At 49.1% G+C, this 16,084-nt stretch overlaps 1 protein-coding gene across 3 annotated transcripts in view; it reads left to right on the forward strand.

The window, feature by feature from the left end:
- Positions 1-2,096: 2,096 nt before the first annotated feature.
- PRKD1 (protein kinase D1) overlaps positions 2,097-16,084 on the forward strand; it is a 1,050,331-nt gene continuing 1,036,343 nt past the window's right edge. For all 3 annotated transcript variants that reach the window (XM_069638504.1, XM_069638505.1, XM_069638506.1), the window contains exon 1: positions 2,097-2,167. In XM_069638504.1, coding sequence (XP_069494605.1) covers positions 2,150-2,167 — 18 coding nt within the window. In that variant the 5' untranslated portion in view covers positions 2,097-2,149. The remainder of the gene's footprint in view (positions 2,168-16,084) is intronic.

A 16,084-nucleotide genomic window follows, 5' to 3' on the forward strand; every position in this document is an offset into this window, starting at 1 on the left:
CAATAGCAACTACTGGCCACCTACCAGCTTCCCACAGAGATGTAGCAGTCTTAGGTCCTACCTATAGAAACTAATGGCCACCCGTCAGCTTCCACAGAGATGCAGCAATCTTAGTTCCTACCTATGGAAACTAGTGGCCACCCACCAGCTTCCCACAGAGATGCAGCAATCTTAGTTCCTACCTATGGAAACTAGTGGCCACCCACCAGCTTCCCACAGAGATGCAGCAGTCTTAGGTCCTACCTATAGAAACAAGTGGGCACCATCAAACTTCCCACAGAGGTGCAGCAGTCTTAGCTACCTATAGAAACCAATAACACAACATGGAACACACACTACCTTCTCCTCCCATTCATGTTGTGATTACAACAGTTAACTCTCGACTCTTACAGCTTTTTGTGTTCATATTACTGTATACTGAAAACTCCAAGCAATTTCACTAGAAAAATACATGTAATTTTAATCTTAATATCTTCGTTTTTCAACACATATGCATTTCTTCTGATTCATTACTTTTAAATCTTTAAAAACCCACATAACAATCATACATTATGTGTGCAAATCAAGGCGTTAGTAAAGTGCTTTTTTATATAATACAAAAGATTTTGGAACTTTCTGCAGCAGGTCTTAGTGGGGGGTATGATATTTTTAAACATTGACTTAAAATATTTTTGTGGACATGAGGTGTGATCATTTCATTTCAATGTCAATGATTTTTCACACACCACTCTCATATTGTAGTCCTTTTAATGTACCGTAATATCTTTAAACTTGCCTCAAGATCAACTATTCCATTGTATCTTTATGTTTTTTTAAAACCAATTTTCTCAAAAAACATTGATTGGATAAAACAATGTCGACACTCATGCGTTTCGTCCCTTCATAGCAAAATCTGTCCATCCGCCACGGTTTTGGTGATCATTAAGCAGGCCTTCATCAGGACAAAAAAAAATATAGTGGATTCTATATGATAGGTTATTTATAATACGCTTAATACTCAGAGGTTTCTAAGCGTGGACTCGAGGTTTGAACATGTGTTGCTCTGTGTCGTCTTGCTTCCAAGGGAGCATGTTGCCCCCGAGCTATCCTCCGAGATGAAACCATCTTGATCCTATCATTCGGCCCCTTGGCTACTTCATTGGGTCTCTTCTTCTCTCTTTGGTGGAGTGCAGCCTTTTCTCGGTATCTGTGTAGTAGTCCCGAGTTTCACAGCGGTCTCTTTTATTGTATTCTTCTTTCTCTTTTGTTAGGAAGCTGTCACCAGCATCTAAGTCTTCACTCTGTGCGCTTCTCTCCCGTAGGCCGAGACGGCCCACGGGTGGGAAGCGCACAGTGTTCGCACGAAAAGGTGATGCAGACGTGGTAGAGGGTTTGCTGAAAACCACTCGCTAACGTGAAGACCACCCTGGTACCGTAGGTCGTTAAATACGAGCTTTCCGACTCCAGAGAAGTTGGTGTCAATGAGTTCCTCACCGAAGTGCGAGTGGACTGCTGCGCATGCAGAAGTATCGTTGAGGTGCGCAAGGACCAGTAGGAGCATTATAGCGCTAACGAGATGCTTCGCCATGTGCGGAGCCCGGCGGAGGATCCGGCACTGTGGATCTAGGTTATGCTATGTTGATTTATACCACGCACCGCTAGCACCCAGGGGCAGTCTCCAGGCGCTCTTTAGAACACATGTGTGTTGAGGCTTCCCATTGCCTCCAGGTTTCTATCACCAATTGCAAGACCTCTTAGATTAATCATAGCCACCCTCTGCCTCATTTGGACCCCAGGACAGTGGCCGTCTGCAGCTGGGGCACCTTGGCCACCTACCAGCCTAGGCCGCGGCCACCCCTCACAGGTGCGTGGCACCGCGCAGAGCGCCTGAAAGCGGCGCGCACACATGACAACTCCCACAGCCAGGAGGCTTTCCCTTTTTATATCATTTAAACACCACTTGCGTGGATCAAACATTCTCTGGCATAAAACCCTCCCCCGCCCCCACTTCCTAAAGACTTTCCTCCCGCGCAAACAAGTGACAATTACAGGTTGCAACGGGGAGGGGGGGGTGAGCCTTCATCGTTTTATGAATATTTTGCTCCCTGCAGCGGTGCTTCGCTCCAGTCGGGCTGGAGGCTTCTTGTGGCTGACTGCCGTGGCCCCCAGGATGAAGACGGTCCTGAAGGTAAGCTGGGGGCACCCCCTGCTTCTGGGGAGGGAGTGGGGGCAGCAGAGGAGCGCGCGGAGGCGAGGCTGGTGCACCTGGGAGACGCAGGGCAGGGACGAGGGCTGTTGGCAGGTGTCGGGCAGAGGAGAGGTGGCGTGTGTGATGAGGTAGGGGGGACTGGCTGGGCAGGTGTGGGACAGGGTGGTGGGCTGGGAAAGGGCAGGGGGAGGGTCAGAGGCTGTGAAGCAGGGTGTAGAGGAGTGGCTGGGCTCGGGATGGTCCGGGCTGCGCGGCAGCAGAGGTGGAAGGGGCAGCGAGTAGGAGGGCGGTGTTCTGGAATGAGGGTCACAGGCTGTGAGGCAGCAGTGGCGAGGAGAGGCAGATCTGGGCAGGTAGATGGGCCGGGAAGGTCTTGGTATGGGGCTGTGCAGAGACAGGAGTGGAGCGGGGCGAGGGTGTGCGTTTGAGTGACATGGCATGTATGAGAGAAGGCGAGGATGGGCTAGAGGGGCTGGGCGTGCGCGTGGGCGCGTTAGAAAGAGCGTGGGGGAGAAGGTAGAGAGGTGGAGGGCAGACGGGCATTTGCCGAATGAGACGGGGGAGCACAGCCAGGTGAACACAGGACGTGACCCGGAAGCCTGGGAACGTCACGGGGGGAGGGGGTGCACTCCACAATAATGTATGAATGGGGGGACTTTTACTGCTATTAGAGGATAAAGGGGAGGGGATGGGAGACAGAAAAGGAGTGGGAAGCGAGGGGACCCTAGAATTCCTGCCTACCCCACACATTGGCTGCAGCCAGGCCCTCCCTGTTCCTCTTACTGTCCGGCGCATTAACCTGGAAGCCCAGAGCTAGAGTGAGGGAGGGGGGCCCGTGGCACTAACATGTACACCCCCTCATTTTCCTAGGGGCACTGGAGTTTGCCAGGCATGGTAAGGGAGAGACTGTGACACTCGTACACGGCAGTGAGAGCACATCCCAAGGCCTGGCACTAGGCGGCTTGGCCGACTGCACCGTAGAGCAGGGGCTTGCAAACTTCTGCTCTCGGTGTTTTCTGGACAAGTGACAGTAGCCCCAGCCAGCATAGTCAATGGTGAGGAATCATGGGAGTTGTAGTCCAAAACATCTGGAGAGCTGCCGGTTGGAGACCCTTTGCTGCAGAGGCTTCTTTGCATAAAGGGCGTGCCCGACAAGGGGGCAGAGGCGCCCCACAGGTGAGGCATCACAGCCCATGCCTGGATGGCTGCGCAACTTCTGTCCCTTATAATATTACAATGGGCACTTGCATTGGTCCGTGAAATCCTGCAGACCATAGTCTATGCCATGCACCCACATCCAGTAAGAGACCCAGTGTTCCAAAGAGACCGAGAGAGTAGACTAGAACAGTGCAGAATTACACACAGTGAAAGACCTGGAAGAGACCGAGATGAGAGACAACCTGCGCTGCGTAAAGTGGCAGGGGCCAGACACGTTATCGGTGAAAGGCAGAGTAACCAGGAAGAGACTGGAGCTACGCAGAGCGGGGTGTGTGTATTGCAATGAAGTGAAGGGAGAGAGAGGCAGAGTAACCGGGAAGAGACTGGAGCTACGCGGAGCGGGGTGTGTGTATTGCAATGAAATGAACGGAGAGAGAGGTCAGAGTAACCCGGAAGAGACTGGAGCTACGCGGTGTGGGGTGTGTGTATTGCAATGAAAAGAAGCGAGAGAGAGGCAGAGCAACCCAGAAGAGACTGAAGCTGCGCGGAGCATGGTTTGTGTATTGCAATGAAATGAAGGGAGAGAGAGGCAGAGCAACCTGGAAGATACTGGAGCTACGTGGAGCAGGGTGTGTGTATTGCAATGAAATGAAATGAAGGGAGAGAGAGGCAGAGTAACCCGGAAGAGACTGGAGCTACGTGGAGCAGGGTGTGTGTATTGCAATGAAATAAAATGAAGGGAGAGAGAGGCAGAGTACATTTTAGAATGGATTTCTAAACTTTGGCCTGGTGTTTAGGAGGCCACCCTTATTATTGTGAACAGGGGGCAACTTCTGGGAGTTTAGCCAAACCAATGAAAGTAGCGTGGAGAGAGGCTAAGGCTAAATTTCAGGTCATGTGAGTGGTGTCAGGGGTCCACAATGAGTCCACACAGTGAAACACCAAGGATTACACAAACAGTTAGTTATAAAAGCAACACATTTATTATAGGCCTAGAAAACACACTAAAAATGATTACTAGCAAGTAATATTATCACACAATACTAAAATACTATACAGCTTATACACAGTCACTGTTGTTGGTGCAGAATAATCCAATAACCCCCCCACTATTGGAAATTAAAGACAAATGATTAGAGATAGCACCAACTGTCCACTCGATTTAAAATCCTAACTTTATAAATCCAACCTTAAGTTCTCGGGCGCCTTGTGCCTAAACTTCACAACGTTCTGCACTGTTTTGTAAGTTGTCAAAAAGTCAGGAGAGGATTCTTGGGGATGTGGAGATGGCTCCAAATGCTAGATAAGCTAGTACTCTAACGAATAAAACTGTCCCCAGCTTTCAGATGTGCTTCTGCAAACAAGCTATGGCAAAGCCAAACTAATGTAAAAGTTTGAAAAGTTGGGAAAACTTTTAAAATGGGAGATCGGGGTTCAGGTAAGTACAACCGTAACTCACGCCCCGTACTCCGTTTTCTCTTGGGACTTGGCAGGTCTACAGAGGGTCGTCAGAGGTTGTGTTTCCCGCCATTTGTTCTGGACCTCGGTGCCCAGGAGTTGCACTTTTGAGTAAATCCCCAGTCGGCCGGAGCAACGTGTTCCAGTATAAGATTCCCACTCACTCTGGTGCAGGCCTCTTCTCAGCATACGACTGGATGCATGAAAGCAGTTTCTGGCGATTGTCACAGTTGCAGGGGGACAGCAGAGGGCACAGTTGTAGCAGTCGAAGTAAGCCTTGTATCTCAGGTCCTGTGGATGTTAGAATGCTGCCATTTGGCAGAAACGACCTCTGTAGGACAAGGTGCCAGTTCCCAAAGTTCCATGCCAAAGTGCTTAACCACAATGCTCCTATCGCAGTACCCCAATTTCATAGTTGGTCAACCCCACTGGATGGTCTAGGGACACTTCTGAAGACTTCAGTTGTCTTGAGCACCAGGAGACGTTGTGCCCAGTTGTTCCTACTGGTCCATAGGGTTGAAGCACCAAAAAGGGTCTTCTGTGATCAGCAGCTTGACAGGGCTTCACGGGGACTTCAGCAAGAGTTGGTCCCCAGCCTCATCAGGGATCGTCCATGGGTCTTCCTTCGGTCTTCACAGCTGCAGGGGACACTTGGCTCCTCTTCTGAATTGCTGGAACGGCCACAAAACGCCTCTTCTTATTCCAAAGTCAGCTGCGTGATCAGACTCAGTCCTCCAATGGCAAGACCTTCCCCACACATGCACACCAGCAGTGGTCCAATCAGGGACCACGGTGGGTCTCATGCAAGCATGCACACCAGCAGTGGTCCAACCAGGGACCACGGTGGGTCTCATGCAAGCATGCACACCAGACATTCAGGCACCAGTTTGTGGATTGGGACCAGACAGTCCCCACCCATTTCCTGTGACCCCCAAACCCAAACCACGCAGCAGCCAGTGAAACGCCAGGCTTTTCCCGGGCAGTGCCTGACCATAAACTGATTTTCCTGACCTGGCAGGTCAGAAAGAATGCTGAAAGTCAAGATGGCCAAGTAACACACGAACAAACCTTAGAGGGGGTATCGTTTATTGGAAGAGACTGGAGGGGTGAACTGTGAGAGACTGAGGAGGTATCGTTTATTGGAAGAGACTGGAGGGATGAACTGTGAGAGACTGAGGAGGTATTGTTTATTGGAAGAGACTGGAGGGGTGAACTGTGAGAGACCGAGGAGGTAACGTGTATTGGAAGAGACTGGGGGGATGAACTGTGAGAGACTGAGGAGGTATCGTCTATTGGAAGGGACTGGAGAGGTGAACTGTGAGAGACTGAGGAGGTATTGTTTATTGGAAGAGACTGGAGGGATGAACTGTGAGAGACTGAGGAGGTATCATTTATTGCAAGAGACTGGAGGGATGAACTGTGAGAGACTGAGGAGGTATTGTCTATTGGAAGAGACTGGAGGGATGAACTGTGAGAGACTGAGGAGGTATCGTCTATTGGAAGAGACTGGAAGGGTGAACTGTGAGAGACTGAGGGGGTATTGGTTATTGGAAGAGACTGGAGGGGTGAACTGTGAGAGACTAAGGGGGTATAATTAACTGGAAGAGGGTGGGGGGCAAACGGCGAGAGAGCAATGGGCATAGTTTACTGGAAAAGATAAGGTGTGGACTGTGAGAGACTGAGGAGGTATCGTTTATTGGAAGAGACTGGAGCGGTGAACTGTGAGAGACTGAGGAGGTATCGTTTATTGGAAGAGACTGGAGGGATGAACTGTGAGAGACTGAGGAGGTAGCGTTTATTGGAAGAGACGAGGGGTGAACTGTGAGAGACCGAGGAGGTAGCGTTTATTGGAAGAGACTGGAGAGATGAACTGTGAGAGACCGAGGAGGTATTGTTTATTGGAAAGACTGGAGGGGTGAACTGTGAGAGACTGAGGAGGTATCGTTTATTGGAAGAGACTGGAGGGGTGAACTGTGAGAGACCGAGGATGTAACGTTTATTGGAAGAGACTGGAGGGGTGAACTGTGAGAAACTGAGAAGGTATTGTTTATTGGAAGAGACTGGAGGACTGAACTGTGAGAGACTGAGGAGGTATCGTTTATTGGCAGAGACTGGAGGGGTGAACTGTGAGAGACCGAGGAGGTAACGTTTATTGGAAGAGACTGGAGGGGTGAACTGTGAGAGACTGAGGAGGTATTGTTTATTGGAAGAGACTGGAGGGGTGAACTGGGAGAGACTGAGGAGGTATCCTCTATTGGAATGGACTGGAGGGGTGAACTGTGAGAGACTGAGGAGGTAGCGTTTATTGGAAGAGACTGGAGGGGTGAACTGTGAGAGATCGAGGAGGTAGCGTTTATTGGAAGAGACTGGAGGGGTGAACTGGGAGAGACTGAGGAGGTATCGTCTATTGGAATGGACTGGAGGGGTGAACTGTGAGAGACTGAGGAGGTATCGTTTATTGGAAGAGACTGGAGGGATGAACTGTGAGAGACTGAGGAGGTATTGTTTATTGGAAGAGACTGGAGGGGTGAACTGGGAGAGACTGAGGAGGTATCGTCTATTGGAATGGACTGGAGGGGTGAACTGTGAGAGACTGAGGAGGTATCGTTTATTGGAAGAGACTGGAGGGGTGAACTGTGAGAGACCGAGGATGTAACGTTTATTGGAAGAGACTGGAGGGGTGAACTGTGAGAGACTGAGGAGGTATTGTTTATTGGAAGAGACTGGAGGGGTGAACTGGGAGAGTCTGAAGAGGTATTGTCTATTGGAATGGACTGGAGGGGTGAACTGTGAGAGACTGAGGAGGTATCGTTTATTGGAAGAGGCTGGCTGGGAGACTATGAGTGATCAATGGGGTAAAGTTTACGGAAAGAGACTGGAGGGGGGACTGTGAGACACCTCTGATTGATAATGTACGGTAAAACCTGGAAGGGGGGACTATGAGGAACCCTCTTGGGTATATTTTCCTGGAAGAGATTGGAGAGGTGGGCTATGAGAGACTGAGGGGGTGTAGTGTATTGGAAGAGACTGAAGCGGCATTCCATGAGAGACCCAGGGGTATAATCTATTGGAAGAGATTGGAGGAGCAGTCTACGAGAGTTAGAGGGGGTACATTTTAATGGGAGAGACCAGATGGTCATACTATGAGAGACCAAGGAAGTACAGATTACTGGAATAGACTGGAGGGACAGACTGTGACAGACCTGTGGTGTATAGTTTACTAGATGCGGCTGAAGGAAATGCCTTACTGGAAAAGGGTTGAAGACGAGGACTGGCTGTGATGGAAAATGTATACTATATTGGAAGAGTCTATAGATCTTTACTAGCTTTGATAGAAGGATATGCCATACCGGAAGAGGCAGGAGATCTGGACTGGTTGTGACAGAAAGGGTATACTAAAGCAAAAGAGGCTAAAGATACTGACTGGATTTGATAGAAAGGATATGCCAGGCTGGAAGAGGTTAACGATCAGGACTGGTTGTGATAGAAAGGGTATACTAAAGCAAAAGAGGCTAAAGATCCTGACTGGATTTGATAGAAAGGATATGCTATACTGGAAGAGGCTGAAGATCCGTACTGGTTGTGATAGAAAGGCAATTCTATACTGGAAGAGGGTGACAGTGTTTACTGGCTTTAATAGAAAGGACATGCTATGCAGGAAAGGTTGAGGATCCGTACTGGCTATGATAGAAAGGGTAGTGAACGAGGCTGAATATCTTGACTGGTTGTGATAGAAAGGTTATACTATAGTGGAAAAGGCTGAATATCTTGACTGGCTTTGATAGAAGGATATGCCATACTGGAAGAGGTTGTGGATCAGGACTAGTTGTGATAGAAAGGCTATAGTATACTGGAAGAGGGTGACAGTGTTTACTGGCTTTAATAGAAAGGATATGCTCTACTGGAAGAGGTTGAAGCTCCAGACTGGCTGTGATAGACAGCGTAAACTATACTAGAAGAGGCTGAAGATCTTGACTGGCTTTGAAAGCAAGGATGTGCCAGGCTGAAACAGGTTGTACATCAGGACTGGTTCTGATAGAAAGGGTATACTATACTGGAAGAGGCTGAAGATCTTGACTGGCTTTATAGAAAGGATTTACCAGGCTGGAAGCGGTTGATGATCAGGACTGGTTGTGATAGAAAGGCTATGCCATACTGGAAGAGGTTGAAGATGAGGACTGTTGTGTTAGAACGGGTGTACTATACTGGAAGAGGGTGAAGATCTTTACTGGCTTTGATAGAAAGGGTGTGCTACAGTGCAATAGGCTGAAGATCCAGACTGGCTGGGATAGAAAGGGTATACTATACTGGAAGAGGCTGAAGATCTTGAGTGGCTTTGATAGAAAGGATATGCCATACTGGAAGCAGCTGAAGATGTGGACTGGTTGTGATGTCATACTGGAAGAGGTTCAAGATCAGGACTGGTTGTGATGCAAAGGTTGTACTATAGTGGAAGAGCTGAGGATCCTGACTGGGTTTGATAGAAAGGTTATGCAATATTGGAGGAGGTTGAAGATCAGGACTGGTTGTGATTGACAGGGTATACTACACTGGAAGAGGCTGAAGATCTAGACTGGTTTTGATAGAAAGGATAGGGCATACTGGAAGAGGCTGAAGATACGGACTGGTTGTTATATAAAGGATATGCCATGCTGAGAAGGGTTGAAGGGCAGACGTGACTTCAGGAGAGACTGTGTGGGGCACTGAGAGGGGTTTGGGATGTGAGCTCAAGTTGAGATGCAGGAACCTAGGTCAGGTGTGGGGAAATAGGGGTTGGGCGCAGGACAGAGAGCAGAATGGGAGCAAATGTGAATGACGTGGGGTGGTCATAGGTCGCTTGGGAATATCTGAGCAGAAGGGGTTTAGAAGAAGGTGTGAATTGCGGATATCCCTGGTCAGAGGTGTGGTGGGGGATGTGGCAGGTGAATTAACCGATGGATGCTCAAGCAGACTAGTGGATTGTAAGCAAAGGTACGATGGCGCCCGGGAGGAGTGAGGTGAAGGGGGATATAGGAGCAGAGGAGTGGCGGGTGTGGACTTGAGGTGAGGATGTCAGCATGCAGATGAGTTGAATGTGGAAGTTGAAGGGAGCTGTACTGAGGAAGCCGACATGAGTTTATGTGTTGGAGTAGAGGTGAATGGGGCTTGGAAGAAGAGGTGCTATGAGGTGGAGGTGAGGGCATACAGATAGTGGTGGGTGATGGTAGAGGTGGGAGAGGAGAGGTGATACTGGGAGCAGAGGTGTGGAGGGGTGGCTGGAGCAGCGATGAAGTAGGGGTGCACAGAGGGAAGGTGAGATTGGCAATTGGGGCAGAGGTGTGTTGGGGATGTGTAAGTGTGCTGGCAGAAATCAGGTGAAATGGGGGTTGAGTAGGGGTGTCGACATGAGGAGGTGGTTTAGGCACGAGGGAGGTATATGAAAGCCAGGTGCGAACGGGAGCTGAGAAAGTTGGGGGATGGTGGTTTTCTGGAAGTCCCTCATGAATATTCATGAGAAAAAATGTGCATACATTTAGAATCATTGCATGCAAATTTAACTCATGAATATTAATGAGGGGTATTCTGAAAATCCGATATGGATCCGCCCTCGAGGCCTGGAGTTGGACACCTTGATAGATAGGGGGGATTGAGGAGAAGGGACTGGAGAGTGCTCCCTGCTTCTCCCTTACGCTCTGTTTGCTCCTCACAGCCCTTGTCTCCTTTCACTTGCCTTTGTTTACCTCGTCCCCCCATTATTCATCTTCACTCTTGGATGCTTCCCTGTGTTCCTCATCTCCCCCACCATGTTCCCTGATTCCACTCACCCCCGTGTTACCCTTAACAGCAGCTTTCTAGACTTCAACACACACCACCTTTTCCACTCTTGCCCATTTGGTCTCCCTCGCTCGCAATTGCCACCGACCACACCTTCTTCCCCTCACATACCCTCAATTTGCCTCAATAAAAGAAGGTTCCCTTAGACTTCCCTCCCCATCTCAGACCCGGTTGGTCTCCTCACCCCCATACACAGTCCCTTGTCCATGCACACTCTTGCTTTCCCTTAGCTTCCTTGTTCCCTTCACACTTTCTGTTTCCACTTACGTCCTCACACCCTCCCTTGTTCCCCTCTCCTGCCTCATGTCCACCTTGTCCATACCCACCCCGCCCCCGTCCCCGCCCCGTTGCCGTTCCCTCCACAGATCCCGGTTCCACTCACGCCCCCTCTTGTCCCTCTTACAGCCTTATGGTTTCCCTCAGACTCGTTCGTTTCACCCACCCCCCTTTTTTGACTCTCATAACTGCTCCCGCCTCAACCTCTTAGCATTTTAGCCTTTTGGAGTGAGGCCATTTAATAACTTGTTCGAAAACTAGAGACCTTCTGCATTCTCTTGCTTTATTGACCCTTTTTAGAGAATTGGCTGTTGGGAATTAACCTCAGTCGCACCCCCACATCCCACAAATACACTTTTCATCCACGGCTTTCTCTCCATGTACTGTTTGCGTGGATCTGGGCCCTGGCACCCATGTGCCGTATTAGGGCGTGGAGGGTTAGCACTTTGCTGGTTCAGGCCACCCCGCACCTCTGTGCACTCCACATTGCCCCCACTCGAGAGTCCCACTGTTCCCAGTAAGCAGGGATCTGTAAGATTTGGCTCTGCAGATGCTTTCAACTACAACTCCCATCAGCCCTCCCCAGCCAAAGCCAAGGTGAAGGATCATGGATGCCGTAGTCCAAAACAGCCGTCGATCTGCAGATTGCAGACCCCACAACCCTATGGCGTCGATGTGCAAAAATGGCATTATCGCGAATCAATCCGAACCGTGCTCATTTGTGATTTTATTTACCAGGCCAATTGTTGCAATATCCTTTCTACCTATGGTAGGGGGTATTTTATTCCTTATAGTACATGGCCACACAATGCCGCCTCCTTTAAGACCTGGCCTCTTCCTTAATGTAATGAGAGGGATCTTCCGTTTCGTGATCCATATAATCCATGTAGAATCTGTTTGCAACAAAAACATATATGCAGCTTCTAATTCGCTGCAGAAAAATAGTTTAAACAGTTTAATACAATGCACCAACGTTTTCATTTTGTGCTTTAAAATGCGTAATAACAGGCAGATCCTTGCTGGCATGTATTACACTCTAGCAGTGCATGAGTTAAATATTCTACAATAAACACTTGCTTGTCAATTCATGGCTGTAGAGTGTCACAGAAAACTGTTTGACAAGCAAGGAATTTGAAAAGCGTGTCCCAGCTCTAGGTGCTGCAGTAACAGCTGGAATACTGGCGCAAGCTTAACGTTGCAACTGAACTGGTGACCGAGCGGGCGTGGTGTCATTTCCTAATTACAGGTCACTTGTGATGTCACAACTAGCCTGTAATACGAACATTATTTCCAAGCTTTTTCACAGATATCACCGGAATCCAGGTATTATAAATCAATTACCTTTTCATCGGAATACAAATGACTGGTGTTGTCCTCTGTATTGCAAATAATCACTTATTCAAAAACGTGCCAATCGTAAAAGTACAAGGATTATAATTTTTAATACAGTCAGGAATTATTTCATGGTATAAAATTAATGGAGATCAAATGCCAGATGAGCGTCACCTGATTATGGCTTTCACGCCCTGCCACCATCCACACCCTGGTCCGGTCTCCCTCTTCCTTTCGGAGTGGTCTGACCTCCCCTCCTCTCTCCTGGGCCCTCGACCTCCAAGCTTCTCCTCCTCAGAGACTTCAATATTCACCTTGACTCTCCTGATGCGGCCACTGGACTCTTCTGCAGCCTATGTGACTCTCCATTCTTCCCCCCGGTCTGGCCCACTTAGCCGGACACATCTTGGATGCTCTCATGTCAGCAGACAGCTCCATCTCCAGCCCTCTCACTACCCCTCTCTCCTGGTTCGATCGTGCTCTCTTGTCCTCTTATCTGGGTCACTTGGGTCCCTCAGCTAAGCCTCTGCCTGCATTGCCAGTCTCCTTCTCCGTCATTCGTCTGATCAAGCAAGTGTCAGTTGCAGCTTTTGCCGCCACTTTCAATCCCCCTCCCATTTGGGCCACTGACTCTCACACTGACACAGCCCTTGCTAAACTTCACCTCTCCATCTCCAATACCCTTGACACCCTTGCCCCTGTCATGAGCATCCGTATGAAGCCTGCTTCCAAGCGTAACACCTGGTATGACTCTGACGTAGCCTCTCCGAAATGCAAGTGCAGAGTTGCTGAACGGAAGTGGCTGGCTTCGAGCACATCCACGGACAGATTGGCCGGCTGCCTGCTCCAAAGGCAATACAGATTCTCCAGCAGCTCGAAGAAGAGGGCCCATATCCAAGTCCACATCTCTGGGGCCACCAATAACATTGCTGAACTTTTCAAAATCTGCAAGGAACTCGTCAATCCTACTGCAGTCTCCACTTCTCCTCTGCCATCCGAGGCCCTCTACACTGCACTGGCCTCCCACGTCACAACCAAAACTCAGGACATCCAGTCCTCACTCTCCTGTGCCCTCCGTCCTTATCCACTTTCAGGCCTCCCTCTGCCCTTCTCTCATACACTCCCTCTCGCCCATAGCACTGGATGAGGTCTCTAGAGTTGTCCTCTCTATGAAAGTCTCCTCCAAACGGGTGCTCCCTTGTGCCTCCAGAATGTTCATGGTCAACATCGCCTCCCTTGCTTCAGCCTTGGCTGATTTCTGCAACACTTCATTGCTACTGGTGCCTTCCCACTGCTCCTCAAGCTCTCCCTTGTGCACTCTCTCCTTAGAAAGCCTCCTGCCGACCCTTCCTGCCCAGCTAACTACCGCCCCATCTCCATTACTCCCTTCCTGGGAAAACTCTTGGAGAAGTTGTTAATCTCCCAGCAGATCCACCACACTGAATCTGTTGGTTGTCTCCACGATCACCAGCAGTGGCGGCTGGTGAGTTTTAAAGCTGGTGGGGTGGTACGTTCCGAGGGGGAATTTGGGAGCAAGCGTGCGCAGCGCACAAGCCCACACCACCCAAAGGGAGCTTGGGGGGTTCTCCCCCGTGAAATTGTTTGAAAAATGGCCTCCAAAATGTGCCATTTACTGTCCAAAACCCACCAAAATATTACATAAAAAGCATTAGGTTTTACATACTAATGGTGGTAAATTATTCTTACGTGTGCAAGTGTATTTTACAGCAGCTTTTATTGAGAGTAGCTGGTACTATAATGTATGCAAAAAGAAATTCATCATTGAAATTCTTCGAGACCCACTGCCCTGTGCTCGAAGGATACATTTTTAGACATACAAGTCTCAGTGCAACAGTGCATTAAAGTGTCATTTGCTGCGTCGCTATTTGAGCTCACACCAAGTAAGAAAAAGTCCAGACTTGCGCCTAGAAACACTTGTGTACCAAGCGTATTATAAATGACTTATCATATCATATCACCCGCAATCCCAAAGCGAACGTTCCTGTTGCGCAATCACAGAAATATGCACACTTCAGTCATCAGAAAGGGATTCCGAAAAGTGGGCCATGTGCTGTGTCTGTGTGTGGGTACTATATTGCACACTGCTTGGTAGGGTGAGGTCTTTTGGGCGCTTGCATTTGTGAGTGCATGTTTTCTGGGCCAGGGCACTCGTCCTGAGCCAGAGACCTAGTAGCACCCGGAGACACATGGGTAAAATGACATGTTATGCACAAACAGTATCTAAAATCTACTAAAAGTGAATGAAGAGAGGTCATGTCACGTGACTATGGCGATGTTTGTTTCAAACCCTTTCTCTGCGCACCTGAAAATCCGGAGTGTGTCATTTGTTTCATAATTATTGATCACTCATTCTCACACCCCACACTGGTCCAGTTATAGATCTTTGTGTGCTGAAGTTAGTTCATAGTGTGGCGGCTAGCAACTTTGTGAACCCGTAAGCACGTCAATGCTATATGTCCCATACTGCCATTAACATCTTGGAAATCCCTCCATGCGCTGCTTTTCTGAATGCAAGTTTTCGTGTCTAATCGATTATTTGCACAGACCGCCCTTACAATGACCAGCGTGTTTCCCGTTGTGTGAAATTGCCGACCTCGCAGACAATTGCTGTCACAGGGGGGACACGGATCTGCATGTGGCAGCATTATGCTGGAAGAACTGCAGACATTGGAGGAGAACAATATTTTTAAAAAGCAATACACGCGTCCAACTCCAAACGCTAACACATGGAACGATTCAAAGACACGGGTATCCTATTTTTGATTCAGATACCTTTTGGAGAAAAGAAACTGTGTCCTACGTTACACAGAGAGCACCATTTATAAATCTACATGGTTTAACAATGTGGGCAAATGAGCTTTTACAAAAAGAACACTGGTTTCTTATTTACAAAAAAATCCTCTTTTCCCGCGTGAAACCGAATTGCTCATTGTAAGCGGTAGTATTCAGCATGATACGTACAAAACATCCATGGGTAATAGTCTCTCGTCTTGCGAGAGAGGTGCCCAACGGCTTCTAATGGAGCCAGGCCTTCACACATATCCAAGGCCAGTACACCGAAGCAGTCGGGCACCTCTCTCTCGCAGGACGAGGGAGGTGCAGCTCGAGTCTGCTCGACTGGCTTCTAATGGAGCCAGCCAACTAACTCCAGCACTGCAAGGCCAAGCAACTTGGCAACTAAGCAACAAGTAAAAGTTGCTGTGGCCACAGAACAGTTGGACTTACTCTGCGGTGGACGGAGTCGGAGAGGGCAAACTTCTACGGCCTGCACTGCGGACTATTTTCTCTCTGGTGGGCAGCAGGGCAGGGCTGGACAGCTCACCACGAACACGTTCAAAACACGAGGACGATGGAGGAAGAGAGAGAGAGGCGTGTGGGTGGATGCAGCCTGGGCCATCACCCCACCTCCACACTCAAGTCATTGGCTGCCTCTATAGATACAGTTATCTCATTGGCTGTTTGCCAGCCATTGGCAAACAGCCAATGAGATTACTGTATCTATGCAGGGAGGGAAGGAGACTCCCTCCCTCCCTCCCTGCAGATTACAGATCTTTGCTGCGCTGTTTGCGCACATAGTGATACTGGCGGGACCACCCCTCGAGCGCCCCGCCAGCATCCTACTTAAAAGGGTTACGTAAACCGCATGGAGCTATGAGTTCCACGCACTTTACTATAAGCAAATGCAGTGTAAAACGGAACGCGCCTCGCTGTTGCAGCCGGCCCATGAAAAGGAATCCTATTCATGGGCCGGCTGCAACAATAGGAAGGTAATTGTCTCCAGTGTCTCGCCACAGGGAACCCCACTCTCTAGATTAGGGTTTTAGTACAATAGTTCAT

Source organism: Ambystoma mexicanum, chromosome 14, assembly GCF_040938575.1.
Source record: "Ambystoma mexicanum isolate Mex_15411 chromosome 14, UKY_AmexF1_1, whole genome shotgun sequence".
In the NCBI taxonomy this organism is placed as follows: domain Eukaryota; kingdom Metazoa; phylum Chordata; class Amphibia; order Caudata; family Ambystomatidae; genus Ambystoma; species Ambystoma mexicanum.